Source organism: Emys orbicularis, chromosome 1 (assembly GCF_028017835.1).
Source record: "Emys orbicularis isolate rEmyOrb1 chromosome 1, rEmyOrb1.hap1, whole genome shotgun sequence".
NCBI classification, from domain to species: Eukaryota; Metazoa; Chordata; order Testudines; family Emydidae; genus Emys; species Emys orbicularis.
Window position 1 is genome coordinate 218,586,145 of NC_088683.1, and position 19,576 is coordinate 218,605,720.

A 19,576-nucleotide genomic window follows, 5' to 3' on the forward strand; every position below is an offset into this window, starting at 1 on the left:
AACACTGCATCAGGGAGGATAGTTTTATTTTACAGTTTTGCTGTCTCCTCTTCACTCTAGCTTTGGCTTTTAGGGGTCCTTCAAACCTTAGAGTTTTTCTGTGCAAATTCTTTTAACAAGAGCTGAATGGGTGGCAAAAAGAGGCGAAATTTATCTTACAAAAAGGTGGCTGTGAAAGAGTCAGGAGCACTAATTTATACTGCAGCCTATGTTTATGAGAAAAAATATTGTGACTGTACATTTTCAATGAATTATGTATGTGTTTATTTGTTATTGTCTTTAGGCTGTGAGAAGACAAAAGGTTCTTGAACAGAGTATCCAGTCTGCCCAGGAAATTGACAAAACCCTTCGCTTGATCCAAGAGTCTCTTGCCTTCATTGACAGACAATTAACAGCCTACATTGCAGAGAGAGTTGATGCTGCACAAGTCCCTCAGGAAGCACAAGTAAGTTACATTTGGGTTAATGGTCTTGAATTGATTTGTTAATCACACTGGATTTCTGAATCACTGAAGAGTGGTGGGCTTTCTGTCTCTCTTTTTTAAAATAAGAGGTTTAGAATTTTTGCAGTGCTCTAAATTAAAAAGATGAACTTGCAACGGGTTTTTATAACACACTATATTTGAAAGAGCAAGTAAAGTTTAGATAGAAGTATTGCTGGAAATGGGCCACCTTGATTGCATTGGCCTCGTTAGCACTACAAAAGTAATTTTCCCTCCCTTGGTTTTCACCCCTTCTTGTCAACTGTTGAGAATAGGCCACTTCCACCTTAATTGAATTGGCTCCTTAGCACTGACCCCCCACTTGGTAAGGCAACTCCCATCTTTTCATGTGCTATAATATATAGTCGTCTTACTGCATTTTTCACTCCCTGTATCTGATGAAGTGGGTTGTAGCCCACGAAAGCTTATGCCCAAATAAATTTGTTAGTCTCTAAGATGCCACAAGGACTCCTCGTTATTTTTATTTAAAGGGGGTTGTTTATGTACCAATATAATCATACTTTAAACTTTTTCACCTGTGCCTATCCAGATGATTTAAAGGACCTTAAATGCCATGGAAGGTTATGCAGTAACATTAAAATGGCAATGGAAAACAAAGTGGCTCTTTAAAATCCAATCTTTCTTATGCCAGAATTTACTCATCATCTTCTTCCTACTTTTAGTTGGTTTATTTGTAAAGACAATTAGATGGCATATGGATTGCTACTGAATTATCTAATCACAGGTACTGTGGTTAATTGTTACTTTGATTTACATAAATATCCTTACATTTTAGTTCTTAAGTTTAAAAGAAAATCATCCTTTCCTTCCTCTCCTACAACTTATTTGTTCAGGCTTTGAACCTAGAGCACATTTACCATATCTGACACCAGTTTGTACTTTTCAACTATTTTCACTATAACATTTATCCATAGCCCTGTTTAAAAACAAAACAAAACAAAGTTGAAATAAAGCCCGCTACTACTAATACCAAAGTATTCAAATTGTACTATAGGAAATCAAATAGCTTTTCAGGTCAGTAGATATTTAATAAAAAGTATGATAATATCAGGAGAAAATAATATGGAAAAGTATGTATGGATTGTAAGGATTTGTAAGGCTACTGCCAAATGCATTTTCTGTTAGAAATAGTGATTCCTAAGTACAGATGTTTGGCAGGGAGAAGCTTGAAGAGTTGGTCTCAGATACAGACAAAAATGGACAAAAGACATTGTGGGCCTGATTTCAGAAGTCCTGAGCTCCCACAGCTCCCACTGAAGTCAAAGGGAGCTGCGGTTCCACCACAACTCTGGAAATCAGGCCCTGTGTCTTTTATATTAAAAATAATTTTAAAAAGTTAAAAAATCCATCAAAAATATGTATATTTAAAGCCAAAACCAAATATTTAGACTATACCAGGCCTTATTCTGCCCTCAGTCTAATTTTATACTGTTATAATTACTGACTCTGGTTGAGTTGTTTCCATCTTACACCAGTGTAAGAGTAGAGTCAGGCTTAGATGATTTACTCCTCATGTATCAAATTTCAGTCCTAAACTAGAGTATTTACCCACTACTGTCCCGTTTAAATTTGTTGTTCCTCCTCCTAAAACTTTGATCAACATAGAGTATTATTAGGTAACTCAGGGCTTAACCGAGCCTTTGTCAAGGGAGCATTGGTATGATTTTCATCTTCTAAATCTATATCTCTAAAGATTAGCAGTTTAGGAAACATTCAGTACCGTCTGTTTGATATGGCTGTTTCTGGACCTTTTCAAAAATATGCTTTGATCAAAAGAAATTGTAATTTATCCATCCTTTAGAAACTGGCACAGATACATCCACAGATACATTGGCAAACTCATTTTTTTTCCTCCAAAAAATTTGTGTTGCATATGGATTTATTGCCTCATGTCTGATGCTGAATTCACCTAATCATAATAGGTGTGAAATCAAACAACCCAGAATTTGTTGACTCTTTCCCCTTCACAGTTTTATTTTAAGATGCAGGTAAAATCTTTTGAGGAAACCAAGTTCTCATCAGAACAGATTGAACTCAAATATTACTGTTCTCTGAAGCTCAGTCTGAAGTTCCTTAAAATCCTTATAGGAAAATAAAATGTACAATGCTTTTTAAATGGGTAAATTAGCCTGATTCATCCCACCAGTGAATGGCAGGGCTAAGGTACTGGCTCATCTACTGAGGAGCCCCTGCTGGCACACCTCCTACAAAGAGATCAGAGCTTTTCCTTCATGATAGAACTCCCATGTCAAAGCAGTGGCTGTCCTGCTACCTGCCTTTCCGTTAGAGTGAATGGCCTTCTTTTTCCAGGGAAGGGGATAATTAATTAGTGATGGTTAATCAAACCCAGAGACTACAAAATAAACTCTTCAGTAAAGTATGTTGCACTCCTAGAAAAATAGAAGGAATTTTAATCAGAAAGATGTCAAGGCTTTTTAATGTTTGGTTCCCAAATTCAAACCCAGGGCTAAAGTAGAGACAAAATGAAGTGAAATGCAGCTCCTCTTGTTAAACTAAAGTAACAGGAGTACTTGTGGCACCTTAGAGACTAACAAATTTATTAGAGCATAAGCTTTCGTGGGCTACAACCCACTTCTTCGGATGTAGCCCACGAAAGCTTATGCTCTAATAAATTTGTTAGTCTCTAAGGTGCCACAAGTACTCCTGTTATTTTTGCGGATACAGACTAACACGGCTGCTACTCTGAAACCTTAAACTAAAGTGATTACTTTGATACATGCAGAAAGATGGCAAAAGAAAAGGGGAGTTTTCAGTGTTAAATATATGCTATTTGAGCCCTGCTTTGGATCACCTTTTGAATACAAATTCCATGTGCTTCTTACTCCACCATGTGGCACTGAGAATTTAATGCTGTAGAACAATTGTCGGGTAACAGACCACTTGCTGCCTGTCTCTCTCCACCTCCCACTGAAGATAGTGTATTCAAACACAGTAGCCTAACCACAGCCATTCAAAGAAATTAATGGGTTCAGATCCCTGTAAGGCACAGTGATAAAACCGTGTGTTGAAAGAGAATAAAATAAGACAAATCTTACAAAATATATTAATGAAGAAGTCATTTCTGTGTATGCTTGACCTCACTATTCCACAATGACCTCTCTTTCATCTACATGAATATACAAAGGTTATGCAAGTATTAAAATCATTACCATGGGATTTTTCTCACCCCTTATTTTTACAAATGCTCTTTCATTGTATGTTTTAGTTGAAGTACATGGAGTTTTTTAAGTTTTGCTATTATAAAAAGAAAAAAAAATCTATTGTGAATATAAAATGTGTGTGCTACTTAAAGTACTCATTCTATAATAAACAGTCTACTTACTTATGAAAGAAATAAACAATACTTATGTGCTACAGACTAATTTCTAGGTTTTTTTCAGTTGGCATTTTTTATTATATAAACCAGTTCCCTAACACTTATAGCATGTTTTTTAATTCCTTGGTTTATGCTGTTACTTTGGACTTTTCTTGTTAAAGTCCAATAGTGTAGGCCCCAATCCCCCAAAACTTACATTATTGCATAAGTTTGTGCTCATAGTTCCACTGAAGTTTTTGTTTTAACTAATTGGTTGCATGTTTTTTTAATGCTAAAACTTTAGTTTTGGTTTATAATAAATTTAAAAGAATTTTCCAGGTAATTAAAGATATGGCATTGCAGAAATACTTAGCTTTTTTCATAGTACATATTCTGTTTAGTTCAAAAAGCAGTATGGCTTTTTATGATATGTGAAAGAAGCATCTTCCTGGGCTCCTCTAAACATTGCAAATATCTTGGAATAGGCTTGTGTCTCTTTTTTCTGCCTGTGCACTTGTCTAAAACGCAGTGCTAAGGACAAATGACCTACATGAAATTACTTCGTAAATGAAAGAGAGGCAATAAGTATCATATACTGCTTTTCCGCTATTGCCCCTTCACATTCTGAAAGGGTAATATTTAAGTAATCATACTTATATGTTGGTGTGCATTAAACTTCTGATTACATCTTAAGTGAGAATGCTTATTCATATGTTGTTAAAATACCCTTGTGCCTTGTACTGGAGCAATGCTAATGTGATGCCTTAATAGCAAAAGTTGTTGAGTTATATGACATCTCACTTAATGAGGAACGTGCCACACATCATTGACTACAGAGTCAGTGATTTAGGATAAAGAATTCACAATGGTGTACGCAGCTGATAATGTTAAAGACATTAATATTTTTTTCATGTTCTAAACATGGAGACTTATTTCACTGAGTTCTCTATGGAACATTAGTACTCAAAAGGGAGCAGCTGATCTAAGCATCATTCTGAAATCCAAGCTCAGATTTTATTTGAGCAATTTGAATTTCTGCTCAGAATTCTGTTCTGTTCTATATAGATTCTTATATTGTCCTTATCACCATAGTATGTGTATGCCTTACAGTAGTGCATTAAGCGATGTGACTGACATCAGTCATGTGTGGTTTGTTCTTTGTCATCTTCACAGAGGTATAGGTCTGTGTGAGGTAGTGTTTTGTTTTGATAGGGTTTTATTTGGGAGGGGGGGTTAATACGTATGTTGCTATATATGTTTATGTTAGAGAAGGTACAATGGAAAAAGTGCACCTTGCACTTGAAGTGAAAGATGGTGAATTAGTGGTGGTCCTTAGTTCCTGTGGGAGTGTGTGTCATCATCGGACTGGCCCCCCAAAAAGCAGAAGGGTAGAAAATGTGCTATGTTGCATTTCCATTTTTTATTTGTAATTTACATAACTTTCCACTTGTATATAAATTATAAGCATTGAGTATAATCTGCTGTTAGATCAGTCTGTGGAGGAAAAAGTTTAGCTTAGAGTTTAGTATAGAAGCGGCCAAGCCAAGCCAGGCAGAACCTGCCTTCATTCATTCATGTTTGAGTAGGCCTTGAGGAGTACCTTTTGCTAAAGTCTCACTTTCACTTGGATTTATAGATGTGACTGCAAGTTTGAAATTAGCTATGTTGTCTAATGACTAATGCTGAAGTTTAGTGCAAAGACACTGGAAAGTATAGAGAGTATGATTAAACAGGGTTCAGAACTAAAATACTCAACATGCCAGCTACTATTAAAAGGTGTAAGTAACTTTGATCAATCCCATCATATACTGCTGTTTGGGAAGGAGAGATCCATTTAAACAGTGAAAGTTGCCTGCTAGCCTTTCTTACTTGCTATCTGTTTTTATTAGAGTTGGTTTAAAAAAAAAAAAAAAAAAAAAAACTGTGATGGAACAGTTTTCCATCAAAAATGCTGATTTGACAGCATCAACACATTCTGTGGGGGCGGGGGTGTCAATTCTGTCAAAACTTTAAACAGAAACGAGGCAGGCAGGCTAGCCTGCTGTCTGACCACCTTGCTTGTCTGCTGCCCCTGTCACTGGCTGGCTACCTGACCAGCTTGCCACTAGCCAATTCCCCAATATTACACTATGACATGAAGTGTTGTCATTTTTTTCATTTATATTATTTTATTTTATATTGATTTGTATTGTATTTATTTTATATTTTTATTTTACTTTAGTTTATATTATTTTCATTATACTAATTAAAGTAGGAAATTAACAACCCAGTTGCCAATCAGAATATCAATTACAAATAACCAGTTGGCATATCAATTACCAGTGAGCAAACAAAGTTCTAGCTACCAAACCTATTCCAATATAAATAGTAATTACCAAGTACCAGTTAGAATACAAATAACTAATAACAAATTAGAAAACCAATCACACATTTTTTCATTTTATAATACAAATTAAAAATAATTATTAAATGCTCATTTTAAAATAATATAGTCAAAACATTTTGACTGTTCTATTATGTCATGTTATAATTTAATGGTCAAAATGTTTAGACTTTTATAGTCTATTATAAATTATTATGGAATGCAATATAACCTAAGTCTAGTCAATAAATTTGAAATGGAAACTTTAGATAAAGTCAAAAGGAAGGGTCTTTTCAGTTTTTCCAACATATAATTTTGGAATTTAGTTTCACAAGAAATATTAAAATGTTGATATTTTCTGATTTGGAATGGAGAAAAAAATCAAAATTTCAGCATGTCCTGCAGGGAATTCTGGGCTCTGGCTAAAAACAAAAAAACAAACAAAAAAAAACCTTTTCCACCTGCTTTAATAGCTCTTAAACCACGGGGATTTTTTTTTTAAATCTAAATTTATAGTTACCACAGTTCAGGGTAACTGCACCCGTATACCCTCCTTATAGTCAACCAAGGGCACTCACTCTAGACTCCCAGCTCCTCGATCATCACCTCTCTTGGACAGCGACCTGTGCCTATCTTCCTCCTGACTGAGTGTTAAGGCTGCACAGCTCCCTGATTTACACGGTGACGTTCCCAGCAAGCCAGACTGTCTAAAAGGTCAACTTCTGCATTTTGCTTTCTGTCCAGAGGCTATGAATAGTGCAGTTGTCTGCAGTTATGTGACACAGCTCTTTCTAAGCAAACATGTTTATTCTTAAAATGAAAGCATTACACACACAAAAAACTACACATATGCTAAAAAGCTTACCAGAGGTAACCCCAACTTCAGCCCTGGCTCTGATAGTTGTCAGTCCTTCAAAACCCACATCTGTTTTTTCCCATGGTTACAAGTTCATAACTGTCTCAGATTCAGAACCAGAATCCCAACTGAACAGATCAGCCTGTTTCTTTATATAGGTTGGGTCTTTGATCTCCAACCTATGAGAACAGATAATCTACACATAATCACCTTCTCTTCAGGGTATAGCTTCAAAAGACTGGGTTTAACATAACCAGAGGTGGGGCATTTACATTAACCTCTCCCTAGCTATTCCCCAAGGAATCTTCTTCACACTTTTTGTCACAAACAGTCCATTCTTGTCTGACACAATTGCAGTATAGTCCTTTGAAAACGCAGGCATCATATCACATCTCCCCCTAGAGAGATTATATACAATCCCATTCCAGAATAATACAAAAACTTTTCAATGAATTTTTTTAAGAATATTGCAGAAAATTGTCATATCTTTCACATATAGCAAAGGCACAAGTGCACCTATGATGAATGAAATATGGTATCCAAACTATTTTCATACTTTTTGTAATTATATTTTTGATTCTAGTCTTATAGTTTACACCTAGAGTACAAGATGTTTGCAAATAAAGTAGTAGTGTTGGATGTTCCCGTTGACTCAAAGCTGTCATGGTCTAGTGGTTATACATTGGACTATCATCTGACAACTAAAGGTACAATCGTTCAAGATCTATTTAAATCACTCTTTTAAAAAAAACCTGTCTACACATACACATAGTGCACCAATGGAGGGTTTTTTTTAGTAGTAAAGTAAAATAATTTGTAAAGATGTTAGCAAAACAGTTGCCTGCCAAACTCACATTGGCTCAGAAAGGTTTCCTCTATTCTGGACCCACAAAAACTATTTCCTTCTACTGATAAATACCTCTGTGCCTAGTGGTTGAGAAATACTAAATTAGGTGTTCAGTAAATGCCCTCATCCCAGGAGCAGATTGAATCTGAGACTCTGCCCAGCCCAGTTGCCATACATGATAATCACATCCTTGGGAGCAATGATAGCGGACTTACTGAACATGCTGTCCTAACAAAGGAAGTTATTCCCAAGTTGTTTGCTCTCAGTTTTACACAGAAGAATTGTTACAGGGAACTTAGTCTCAAGTTATTGGTTTTTCCCTGGCTAATAGAGCAAAGACCTGAAAATGGAAAAAGCAAATGGCAATGTAGTCTAAACATTTCCAACCCCATCTTTTGCGGTTGGGGGAATAGAAAGTGTCCCTAGGACTCTGCAATAGTATAATGACTTGTACCAGATTTCCTCCATTCTCTGATGGGTTGTGCATACCCAGATGAAGGAAAGGATGGTCCTGAGAACTGAATGAGCTCTCCTGTTTACCATGATCCCAGGAATCCCATAACTCACCTCTTTAGTGGAGTAGATTGTGTGGGAAGAAAGGAAGGAGCATTTCCACAGTTGGCCAAATTTGAAATTAACATATACATATGTTGTAGATGTAATTCTTGTAAATCTTCAGTGACTAGGAAAACAAATGACATACCCTGTCAGATGAGATTCAGATGTTAACCAATTAGTTTTGTGATTGTGAATTCCATGATCCAAATTTTAAACAATGGGTTCCTAAAATTTAGAGTCTTGATGTGTCTTTAGTCACCTAATAAGCACTTAGGTACCTACAATGGTTATTTAAGCACTTACATTCAGTTCTAAGCCCCTAAATTTATGCATCTATATAAGAGTATGTGTCCAGGTTTAATTATATCAGGTTTATTGCATATGTTCCCAAAGATCACCGTATAGTAGGTCCAACAATAATTACAAATTAATTTGCATTCTGCTGTAGAGAACAGATATTGCTAGCTATTTTGCTATGTAATTACTACATTTTTCAAGTAAAATTATTTCTATACTACCATAGTGATATATACCATAGCTGAATAATAAATAGGTGTCATGATTAGCATGTTCCTTTGTGGGTGTCACAGTAAACAGTATTGTTTTACTACTAGTCACACTCTCTGTGAGGCTCTCCTTTTGTGTGTCTCTCGCTCTCTCTTTCTGGTTTCCTTCCTGACTTCAATTCAATTTCAAAAAGGAATTTCATGGATATTACATTTGAGAAGTACCCTAACTACTTATAGTGCTCTGTTGTTAATTAGCACAGGTCTACATAGAGCATCTAGATAAGTAGCAACTGAACTACACAAGATCAGTACTATTGTATTGAATGGCTAAATATTGCAATCTAAACTGTTACTTTGAAATAAATAAACCAGAAGATAAAGTGAGCACAATCCTTGAAAGCCTAATGATTTATGCATACTGAGTGGTAGTTACAGGCCTTTAACATCCGAAAATCCAAAACACCAGGAAATCTTGGCACACTACATGCTGCAATTCAAGTAGATGCACATAATCATATAAAAAAGTAAATATTGCCTGCAGAAACTCCTTCTTCTGCCACCTGTGCACTTGTGCACGTATTGTTTATTTTTGGAGTACACCAGGTTTTTAAAAATAATAATAGTCCCAGTTAAAGCTACAACTCTGTATTCTCACTGATAATTTTGGTAACAGAGCTCAAATTATGCAAAAGGCTCACTACATTTGCAATTAATCTAACACATTAGCATTTATATTCAATTAGTTCATACAAAACCAAGGAATAACAAAAGTGCATGATTACTCCTGCGTCATGTTAACATCTTACCATATTAGTCTAACATCAGTGTCAGAGCCCATAGACTTGTATAGCCTCTTTTCTCTGGCAGGTCCTGATCGAATCTGTTCAGAAAATTGCATGATTATGCAGCAGGCCACAATTGGACTCTCTGTTGGAACTGCTAATGGAGAAGAGTGGTTGAAAGAAAGCCACATTGGCCTCTCCTTCTCAGAACCAGCACTGCGGCTGCTATGGCCGGTTGCCTAGTTTTCAGTTATTGGCAACTATTGGGTATTATAGTTTGTTCTCCTGCATAGCAATTTATTCCTGTTACCTGATGGTTCTTTTTTTTTTTTAATTATCCTTAAATTTTGGCATGATAATTCCTTTCTTTTTTATGGTGATAGATTTTCAGAATCAGGCTTTTAATTTGTAAATGCAATATTTTAAAACCCAAAGTTGCTGTTCTACCAGGGGCTTTAAGCAAAACATTAAACAAAAAAAGATTGATTCCAACAGTTTTTAATTTAACTGAATCCCTCTGCTGTTCACAGTGTTTAATGAACTGTGATTCATTAAGTTTATTGTATTTGTTGTGCAAGTTAGTGCTCAAACTCAGGCCAGGAAATCATTCACACCTGTGAATTACAGTATGCGTATTTTGAAAAGTAACCTAAATTATTAGTGGCTTATTCTAAATTCAAGTGGTGTCAGGGCATACATCTGCACTGTCCCAGAGCAGCATGTATTAGTACACAGCTCATTTATTTGACTCCTTATGGATTTGTCCTGCTTTTCAGCACTTATTAATTTTGACCGTGGCCATCTAATCTCTTTTGAGTGTGACGTAATCTCTGCCTGCATCTTAGATTTCTATAAATCAGTAAAGTAAAATCCCAAATTAAGTAAATACATGGCAAGAGGGGGAGGGGGAGGGGAAGGAGGGCACGGCACGACCCTACCTGGAATAGCAGAGGCAAGGCGTGACCTCCCTTACCAGTGGCACAAGTGGTCCTCCCCCAATTCTGAAGTCGCCAAAGGATTCCCTGCCCTTGAGAACTGCAGAGGCACTAGTAACCTCTTCAACCCTCATTTCCCTGGGCATTTAATCATTTTTGTTGCCCTTATTAGAACTTCTTAGAGTTTTCTGGCATCTTTCCGGTGTTGAGGTGACCAGAACTGTTTGCTGTATTGTTGGCACAGTCTCTCAGTGCTGTTCATGATGATACATGTCTGAGTACCATAAGCAGCCCACAATCACATTGTCTTTTAAGCCATTATTTTGCAATGGTTCACATCAGTTTGTTGTTTGCAAAGTTCACATCAGTTTGTTGTCTACTATTAAGTGCTTTAGGGTATGTCTACACCCAGCCGCTAGTTCGGCGGCTGGCAATCGAAGTTCTGGGTTTGACTTATCGCGTCTTGTCTGGACGCGATAAGTCGAACCAGCTCGCCGTCGACTGCGGTACTCCAGCTAGACGAGGGGTATGTCTACACCCAGCCGCTAGTTCGGCGGCTGGCAATCGAAGTTCTGGGTTCGACTTATCGCGTCTTGTCTAGACGCGATAAGTCGAACCAGGAAGTGATCGCCGTCGACTGCGGTACTCCAGCTAGACGAGAGGAGTACCGCGGAGTCGACGGGGGAGCCTGCCTGCCGCGTGTGGACCGAGGTAAGTTCGAACTAAGGTACTTCGAACTTCAGCTACGTTATTCACGTAGCTGAAGTTGCGTACCTTAGTTTGATTTGGGGGTTTAGTGTAGACCAAGCCTTATGGAACTATTTTTGTCAAAACCTCTGCTTTCTATTAACAACCTGAGTTTTGGCTTATTTTTCCCCAGATTAGGCTGCATTATTGTTATTTTGTTGAGACATTAATCATTGCTAACTAAACAGTTTTCCTTTATTCAATAAATACTACAGTCAGGGGCTCCAGTTACATTTGCTTGTCATTCTGTGTAGTTACATTTAATCAAACTATAAAGTTCCTGGTTCTGTTACTCATGTTCAAGAATTTGTGTCTCAGTTCTCTTCTCTGTTTGCTAAATGTTGTAGTAGAAGCATTGTGGATTGCCAATGGCTTTGCAGGGACTTTTTGCATGGGGGAAAAAAAAAGATTGAATTCCCTTGACTTTCCCTTCTCTAATTCAAAGTAGGAGCAGTTTTACATATTTTCAGCTGTTGTACTGATTCTCTACCTTGTGATATCAATATTGCAAGGCTCTCTTAATTTGGTTCATTTATCTTTTAAAAATGATTTTTAGTTATAGAAATACTGGACTGAATATCCCAAAAAGTCCTCTTCTCATACAAGCAGTCCTCATAGCAATATTAAATCAGATCCTTTAATCTGATAAGTGCCTCTTTGTTTATTTTTGTTTTGTTGATCTGGCAACTGAATGTCTTTATCCTCAGAACAGATACATCCTAGGCAGTTTAAGCTCCCTCGCTCATAGTGACATCATTTTTTATGCAACAATAGACTTCGAAGTCCAAGGCACAAGATGCAGTCTAAACAAGACAACATAGACAAGGAGCTCTGGGAGCAGAAAGAACGGAATAAGGGTGGATTTAAAAAAAAAATCTTGTGAGTCTTTAGAATTAGAGTGCTGCAGTGGATTGATGGACCAGAATAAAAAATGGAAGGAAAAAAGCATTGAGATGATTGTGGCAGAAGTGAATGCCAGGAGGCATCACGGCTGGCACCACTGGTGGAGCGAATAGGGTAGAGGATGATATACTGATGTGTCTTGGTCCGTTCAAGATCCATTTAACCTTTGACCTCTTTTTGCTGAGATTGCAAACGGGTGTCAATTAAGTAGATCTTTCTTTCTTACAATCTATTCTACAGTTTTTTCTGGTCTTTTCTCTAATGTGCTTCTTCTCTTCAGTACTTTGTTCTTAGGTGATGCTTCATATTTTGCCAGCAGAGCAATTTTTAAAAGGAAGATAGAGCAGTCTCCATGGAATGTCCCATAACACTTTTTTTATTTAAACACAACACTTTTATCTCTACCATGTTAGGCCTGACCTACTGCAATAAGCATTGTTCAATTATGTGCTTTCTAGAGTGACTCTGAGGTTGAACTAAGTAGTTTGGAAAACAAACTTTGAGTTAATTGATGAGGTACTTGAGGAGAAAGAAACAAATATTTGTAATATTGAATACCATATATCATATTTACATGACACTGACACCCACAATTTATTTGGGTGAGTATTGCTTTGGCTTCTGAGCAATCAAGATGCGTTTTGGCTTCTGGAGTTAATTTTCATTGGTAAATAGATGAACGGACACAGCCTTAGGATATTCATTCCTAGTTTATTTTTCTCTTAATATGTGTATACTTATTGATCACTTTGAACAGAGATTCATTTGACTCATTTGTACCACAATCAATTGATCCATGCACATTGCCATTGCTGAATCCATCAGAACAACCGTGTGCTAACACACTGCAGTTGTAATCATTCAGTGTGCACTTGTTGCCTTCCTCATCATCTTTGTCCTAGTCTTGCACTTGACCACATCCACCACTCCAATCTCCTTCTCCTGGCCCCCCAGCTCTGTTCCTCACTGTGACATTAAATGGAGAGATGCCCTACAGGGGCAACCAGAGATTTCCCAAGTTTAAGCCAGCTTTGTACCACATACCCACTACACTCCTGAGTCAGGGAATATCAGAGATATGAGAATGCATAGATAAGATATATCTTGTCTTATATATCTAACCCAAACCATTTTTTTTTTTGCAGAGGACTATGATGAGGATTGGTTTAGATTATTAGGGTGTTATAATTTTTGAAGTTATCCTATTTTATTCTAAGATGGTCTCGGGGCTTATTTGCCAGGGACTTCTTTCATTTGTTGTATGCCACAAAAACAAGAATTTTTTAAAATATTGATTAAAAACTTAAAGGGGGGGGGATTCACTTAAAGGGAAAGGGACGGGTGGGGGAAGGAATTAAAATATTTAAAACTATTAATAAACCATTTAACTCTTACATTCTCTCCTTCTCTATTCTTTAGCGAATTGTTCTTGTTTGGCAGTCTGTCAGAGGGATATCAGATGTCCGTGCTGGGAGACAGTTTGGGGTTATAGATTTTGTAGGACTCTTTTGAGTTTCAGAACATTGAAGATCTCCTGGTTAAGCCTGGGTGTTCTCTTGCCATACTTCCTTTCTTTCCTACCCAATGGGATAGTTTGTTCTTGTGCCCTTAATAAAGTCTTCTTGAAAAATAGTCAGCTCTCTTGAACTGTTTTTCCCTGTAGATTTGCTCCCATGGGATCTTACCTACCAATTCCCTGAGTTTGCTAAAGTCTGCCTTCTTGAAAGTCATTACCTTTACAGTGCTGCTTTCCCTCCTACTATTCCTTAGAATTGTGAACTCTATCATTTCATGATCACTTTCACCCAAGCTGCCTTCCACTTTCATATTCTCAAATAGTTCCTCCCTATTTGTCAAAATCAAATCTAGAACAGACTCTCCCCTTGTAGCTTTCTCTCCTTTCTGAAATAAAAACATGGTCTCCAATACATTCCAAGAACTTTTTTGTATTAATCTGTGCCCTGCTGTGTTATTTTCCCAACAGATGTGTGGTTAGTTGAAGTCCCCCATCATCACCATCATCATGCTTTGGATGATTTTTGTTGTTGTTGTTTAAAAAAAGCCTCATCCACCTCTTCTTCCTGGTTGACACCACCCTTGTTTTTCATCCCTTTTATCCTTACTCGGAGACTTTCAACAAGTTTGTTTCCTATTTCCATCTCAACCTCAGTCCACGTGTATACATTTTTAATATACAAGGCAACACCTTCTTCCTTTTTTCCCTGCCTGTCCTTCCTGAGCAAGTTGTACCCTTCTATAACAATATTCCAGTTGTGTGTATTATCCCACCAAGTCTCTGTGATGCCAGCTGTTATAGTTGTTTTTATTAACTAGCATTTCTAATTCTTCCTGCTTATTCCCCATACTTCTCACATTAGTATACAGACATCTAAGATACAGATTTGATTTCCCCTCTGTGTTCTCTCTTGTCTCTCCCTTATCCCTGCTATAACAGCCCATGCTCCCCCTACCCCTTCACCCCCCCCCCCCCGCCTAGATTCTGACCCTTCTCCCAGGTCTCTATGTTGCTGATTTACCAGTGGGCTTTTGAGTTCTGCCCCCATCAAACAGTCCCCCCGTATGATCATTCTTTCAAGATAAGAAGAAAGAAGACCCAACAGTGTGAATGCCTGGGTGCATCATGTGGTGGTAGTAGCTGCTGGCAGATCTGGTGATGATGCTTCAGGCTCCCTGTCACACTTAAAGCTCATCACAGTGCTGAGCTGTTTAAGTGCTCCCCTGAAAAGATACATCCAAAAGGGATTCCGTCAATATTGCTCACTCAAAACAAGTTTCCAGTGTTCCTGAATAGACAGCTACTTTGAAGGACACACTGGTCAGTTAGTAAAACAAGTCTTTATCCTTAACAGGAGCCTTGAAAACCCCTAATGAGTGTGTTTTTTTTTCTATTGAAAAAAACTCAGTTCATATCATTTTTTCAAAACCATTCTGGATTTTTTTCAACAAGTTTATATAAAAAGATTACTGGTTGAATTGACCTTCCAGCCACCTCACATACGTGAATTATACCATCTTTGGCAATCTCCATCTAATGAATTTCATAGCAATCATTACTGATAAATAAAGACTGATAAATCTCAAACAACAAAATGCACTGATCCAAGGTATTGGTTACCACAGATACTGAATAAAACAGCGTAGAGCAATATGGTGTCAATTATTAATAATTTCTAAGGCTGCACTGTGGCATATGTGCAGAGAAAAGCCAGAGAGCTGTGAATGTGATCAGGAAATCAATGTCACTGGTGCAGGGCATCACCTTACTGATCTAATTGCACCCCTGAGCTCTCCTGGTCTCTTTGAGTGCACCCCTTCTCAGGCCACAAGCCATCACCTCTCTCAGGGTAGAATCATGCAATTCTTCCGCTCTCCTGGTATTAACAGGGATCACCTCAGCAGGTCCTACTTCAGTTCAGTAGCAGCAGTTCTCTTCAGGAGCTATGACCAGTGGTTAATATGGTGACCAGGCAGCCTTCTTAAAGAAAAGAATTATTAATTTACAACTAAGCATTTCAGAGAAAAATACCTTAACACAATACTCAGACTATATGCATGTTTACCTTCTTACGGCTGCCCATTTCCTGGAAGTTTGGGAAAGGGCTAACTGTTTCAGGCATTCCTGCAGTTTCTGTCTCTGTGTCCTTATCAGTCTGTTCTCAACAGGAACAGCTCACTGACAACTCTCCTCTCCACCCTGCCCCCCCTGCCCCTGCCTTTTAACTGTCCCTTTGATCTCTACATTTTCAGACTTGGCAAAACAGCTGTGTAGCTTGGAGTTGGAGCCTAGAAGTAGCATCTTTACCATCTAATAGCTTGGCCTTTGTCTTGCAATGCCCCCCTTATTGGGAGGCAGCTTAATGAGAACATTGTGTTGCCTTCCTGCTTGTTTTTCCTACAGCCTCCTATTAAGCTAGACCAATTCATTCATACATGCGAGTCACAGAATCAGAATGTTTTTTCTCCTGCTGATGATAGCTCATCTCCATTGATTGGCCTCTTACAGTTGGTATGGCTACTTCCACCTTTTCATGTTCTCTGTATGTATAAATATCTTCTTTCTGTGTGTTCCATTCTATGCATCTGATGAAGTGGGCTGTAGCCCACGAAAGCTTATGCTCAAATAAATTTGTTAGTCTCTAGTCCACAAGTACTCCTGTTCTTTTTAAGAATCATAGAAGATTAGGGTTGGAAGAGACCTCAGGAGGTCATCTAGTCCAACCCCCTGAACAAAGCAGGACAAACACCAACTAAATCATCCCACCCAGGGATTTGTCAAGCCGGGCCTTAAAAACCTCAAAGGATGGAGATTCCACCACCTCCCTATGTAACCCATTCCAGTGCTGCTTCACCCTCCTAGTGAAATAGTTTTTCCTAATATCCAACCTACACCTCCCGCACTGCAACTTGAAACCATTGCTTCTTGTTTTGTCATCTGCCACCACTGAGAACAGCCTAGCTCCATCCTCTTTGGAACCCTCCCTTTGGATAGTTGAAGGCTGCTATCAAATCCCCCCTCACCCTTCTCTTCTGCAGACTAAATAAGCCCAGTTCCCTCAGCCTCTCCTCATAAGTCATGTGCCCCAGCCCCCTAATCATTTTTGTTTCCCTCCGCTGGACTGTCTCCAGTTTGTCCATATCCTTTCTGTAGTGGGGGGGCCAAAACTGGATGCAATACTTCAGATGTGGCCTCACCAGTGCTGAATAGAGGGGAATAATCACTTCCCACGATCTCCTGCCAATGCTCCTACTAATGCAGCTCAATATGTTCTTAGCCTTCTTGGCAACAAGGGCACGCTGTTGACTCATATCCAGCTTCTTGTCCACTGCAGAACTGCCGCTTAGCCAGTCGGTCTCCAGCCTGTAGCAGTGCATGGGATTCTTCCGTCCTAAGTGCAGGACTCTGAACTTGTCCTTGTTGAACCTCATTAGATTTCTTTTGTCCCAATCCTTCAGTTTGTCTAGGTCACTCTGGCCCCTATCCCTAGTCTCCAGCATATTTACCTCCCCCCCAAGCTTAGTGTCATCTGCGAACTTGCTGAGGGTGCAATCCATCCCATCATCCAGATCATAAATGAAGATGTTGAACAAAACCGGCCCCAGGACCAACCCCTGGGGCACTCTGCTTGATACCGGCTGCCAACTAGACATCGAGCCATTGATCACTACCTGTTGAGCGCAATGATCTAGCCAACTTTCTATCCACCTTATACTCCATTCATCCAATCCATACTTTTTTAACTTGCTGGCAAGAATACTGTGGGAGACTGTTTCAAAAGCTTTGTTAAATTCAAGATGTCCACTGCTTTCCCCATATCCACAGAGCCAGTTATCTCATCATAAAATGTGATCAGGTTGGTCAGGCATGGCTTGACCTTGGTGAATCCATGTTGACTGTTCTTGATCACCTTCCTCTCCTCCAAGTGCTTCAAAATGGATTCCTTGATGACCTGCTCCATGATTTTCCCTGGGACTGAAGAGCGGCTAACTGGTCGGTAGTTCCCCGGATTCTCCTTCTTCCCTTTTTTAAAGATGGGCACTATATTTGCCTTTTTCCAATTGTCCGGGACCTCCCCCGATTGCCATGAGTTTTCAAAGATAATGGCCAATGGCTCTGAAATCCAACTCCCTCAGCCCCCTCAGATGCATTAGGTCCGGACGCATGGACTTGTGCATGTCCAGCTTTTCTAAGTAGTCCTTAACCTGTTCTTTCACCACTGAGGGCTGCTCACCTCCTCCCCATACTGTGTTGCCTAGTGTAGCAGTCTGGGAGCTGACCTTGTCTGTGAAGACCAAGGCAAAAAAAGCATAAAAGCTAGCTGCAACTCCAATTCTTCTTTGGCCTTCCTGATTACACCCCTGGATGCTCGAGCAATATTTTTATACTTCTCCCTAGTTATCATTCCAAGTTTCCATTTCTCGTAAGCTTCCTCTTTGTGTTGAAGCTCACTGAAGAGTTCTCTGTTAAGACAAGATGATCACCTGCCATATTTGCTATTCTTTCTGCACATCAGGACGGTTTGTTCATTCACCTTCAATAATGCTTCTTTAAAATACAGCCAGCTCTGCTGGACTCCTTTCCCCCTCATGTTAGCTCCCAGGGGATCCTGCCCATCAGTTTCCTGATGGAGTCAGTCTGTTTTTCTGAAGTCCAGGGTCCGTATTCTGCTGCTCTCCTTTCTTTCTTCTGTCAGGATCCTGAACTCGACCATTTCATGGTCACTGCTGTCTAGGTTGCCAACCACTTCTACTTCCCCTACTGATTCTTCCCTGTTTGTGAGCAGCAGGTCAAGAGGAGCACGACCCGTATTTGGTTCCTCCAGTACTTGCACCAGGAAGTTGCACCCAACACTCTCCAAAAACTTCCTGTATTGTCTGTGCACTGCTGTATTGCTCTCCCAGCAGATGTCAGGGTGATTGAAGGCCCCCCCCCATGAGAACCAGGTCCTGTATTTTGGAAACTTCTGTTAGTTGTCTGAAGAAAGCCTCATCTACCTCAATCTCCTGGTCTGGTGCTCTATAGCAGATGCCCACCTCAACCTCACCCTTGTTGCTCTCCCCTCTAAACTTAATCCAAAGACTTTCAGCAGTCTTTTCTCCAGTTTGGAGCTCGGAGCAATCATACTGCTCTCTTACATACAGTGCATCTCCTCCATCTTTTCTCCCCCACCTGTCCTTCCTGAACAGTTTATGCCCATCCATGACAGTGCTGCAATCATCTGAGTTACCCCACCAAGTCTGTTATTCCAATCATATCATAGTTCTTTGACTGTGCCAGGACTTCCAATTCCTCCTGCTTGTTTCCCGGGCTTCTTGCATTCGTGTACAGGCACCTAAGATAACTAGCTAATTGCCGTACTTTCTCAGTATAAATCAGGAGGCCTCCCCTGTTGCACCCTCCTCCTTGTGTTTCCTCCCGGTATCCCACTTCCCCCCTTACCTCTGGGCTTAGCTCACCATCCCCCGGTGAACCTAGTTTAAAGCCCTCCTCACTAGGTTAGCAAGCCTGCCTGCGAAGATGCTCTTCCCTCTCTCCATTAGGTGGATCCCATCTCTTCCTATCAATCTTTCTTCCTGGAACAACATCCCATGGTGGAAGAATCCAAAGCTCTGATACCACCTGCATAACTGCACATTTACCTCTACAATTCGATGGTCCCTACCTGGGCCTTTTCCTTCAACAGGTAGGATGGATGAGAACATGACTTGAACCTCAGACTCCTTTATCCTTCTTCCCAGAG

General features: G+C 39.3%; 1 protein-coding gene across 1 annotated transcript in view; it reads left to right on the forward strand.

Annotated features, from left to right (window-relative positions):
• DMD (dystrophin) overlaps window positions 1–19,576 on the forward strand; it is a 1,466,768-nt gene that overhangs the window by 316,384 nt on the left and 1,130,808 nt on the right. The window contains exon 25 of the mRNA XM_065405744.1: window positions 284–445. Coding sequence (XP_065261816.1) covers window positions 284–445 — 162 coding nt within the window. The remainder of the gene's footprint in view (window positions 1–283; window positions 446–19,576) is intronic.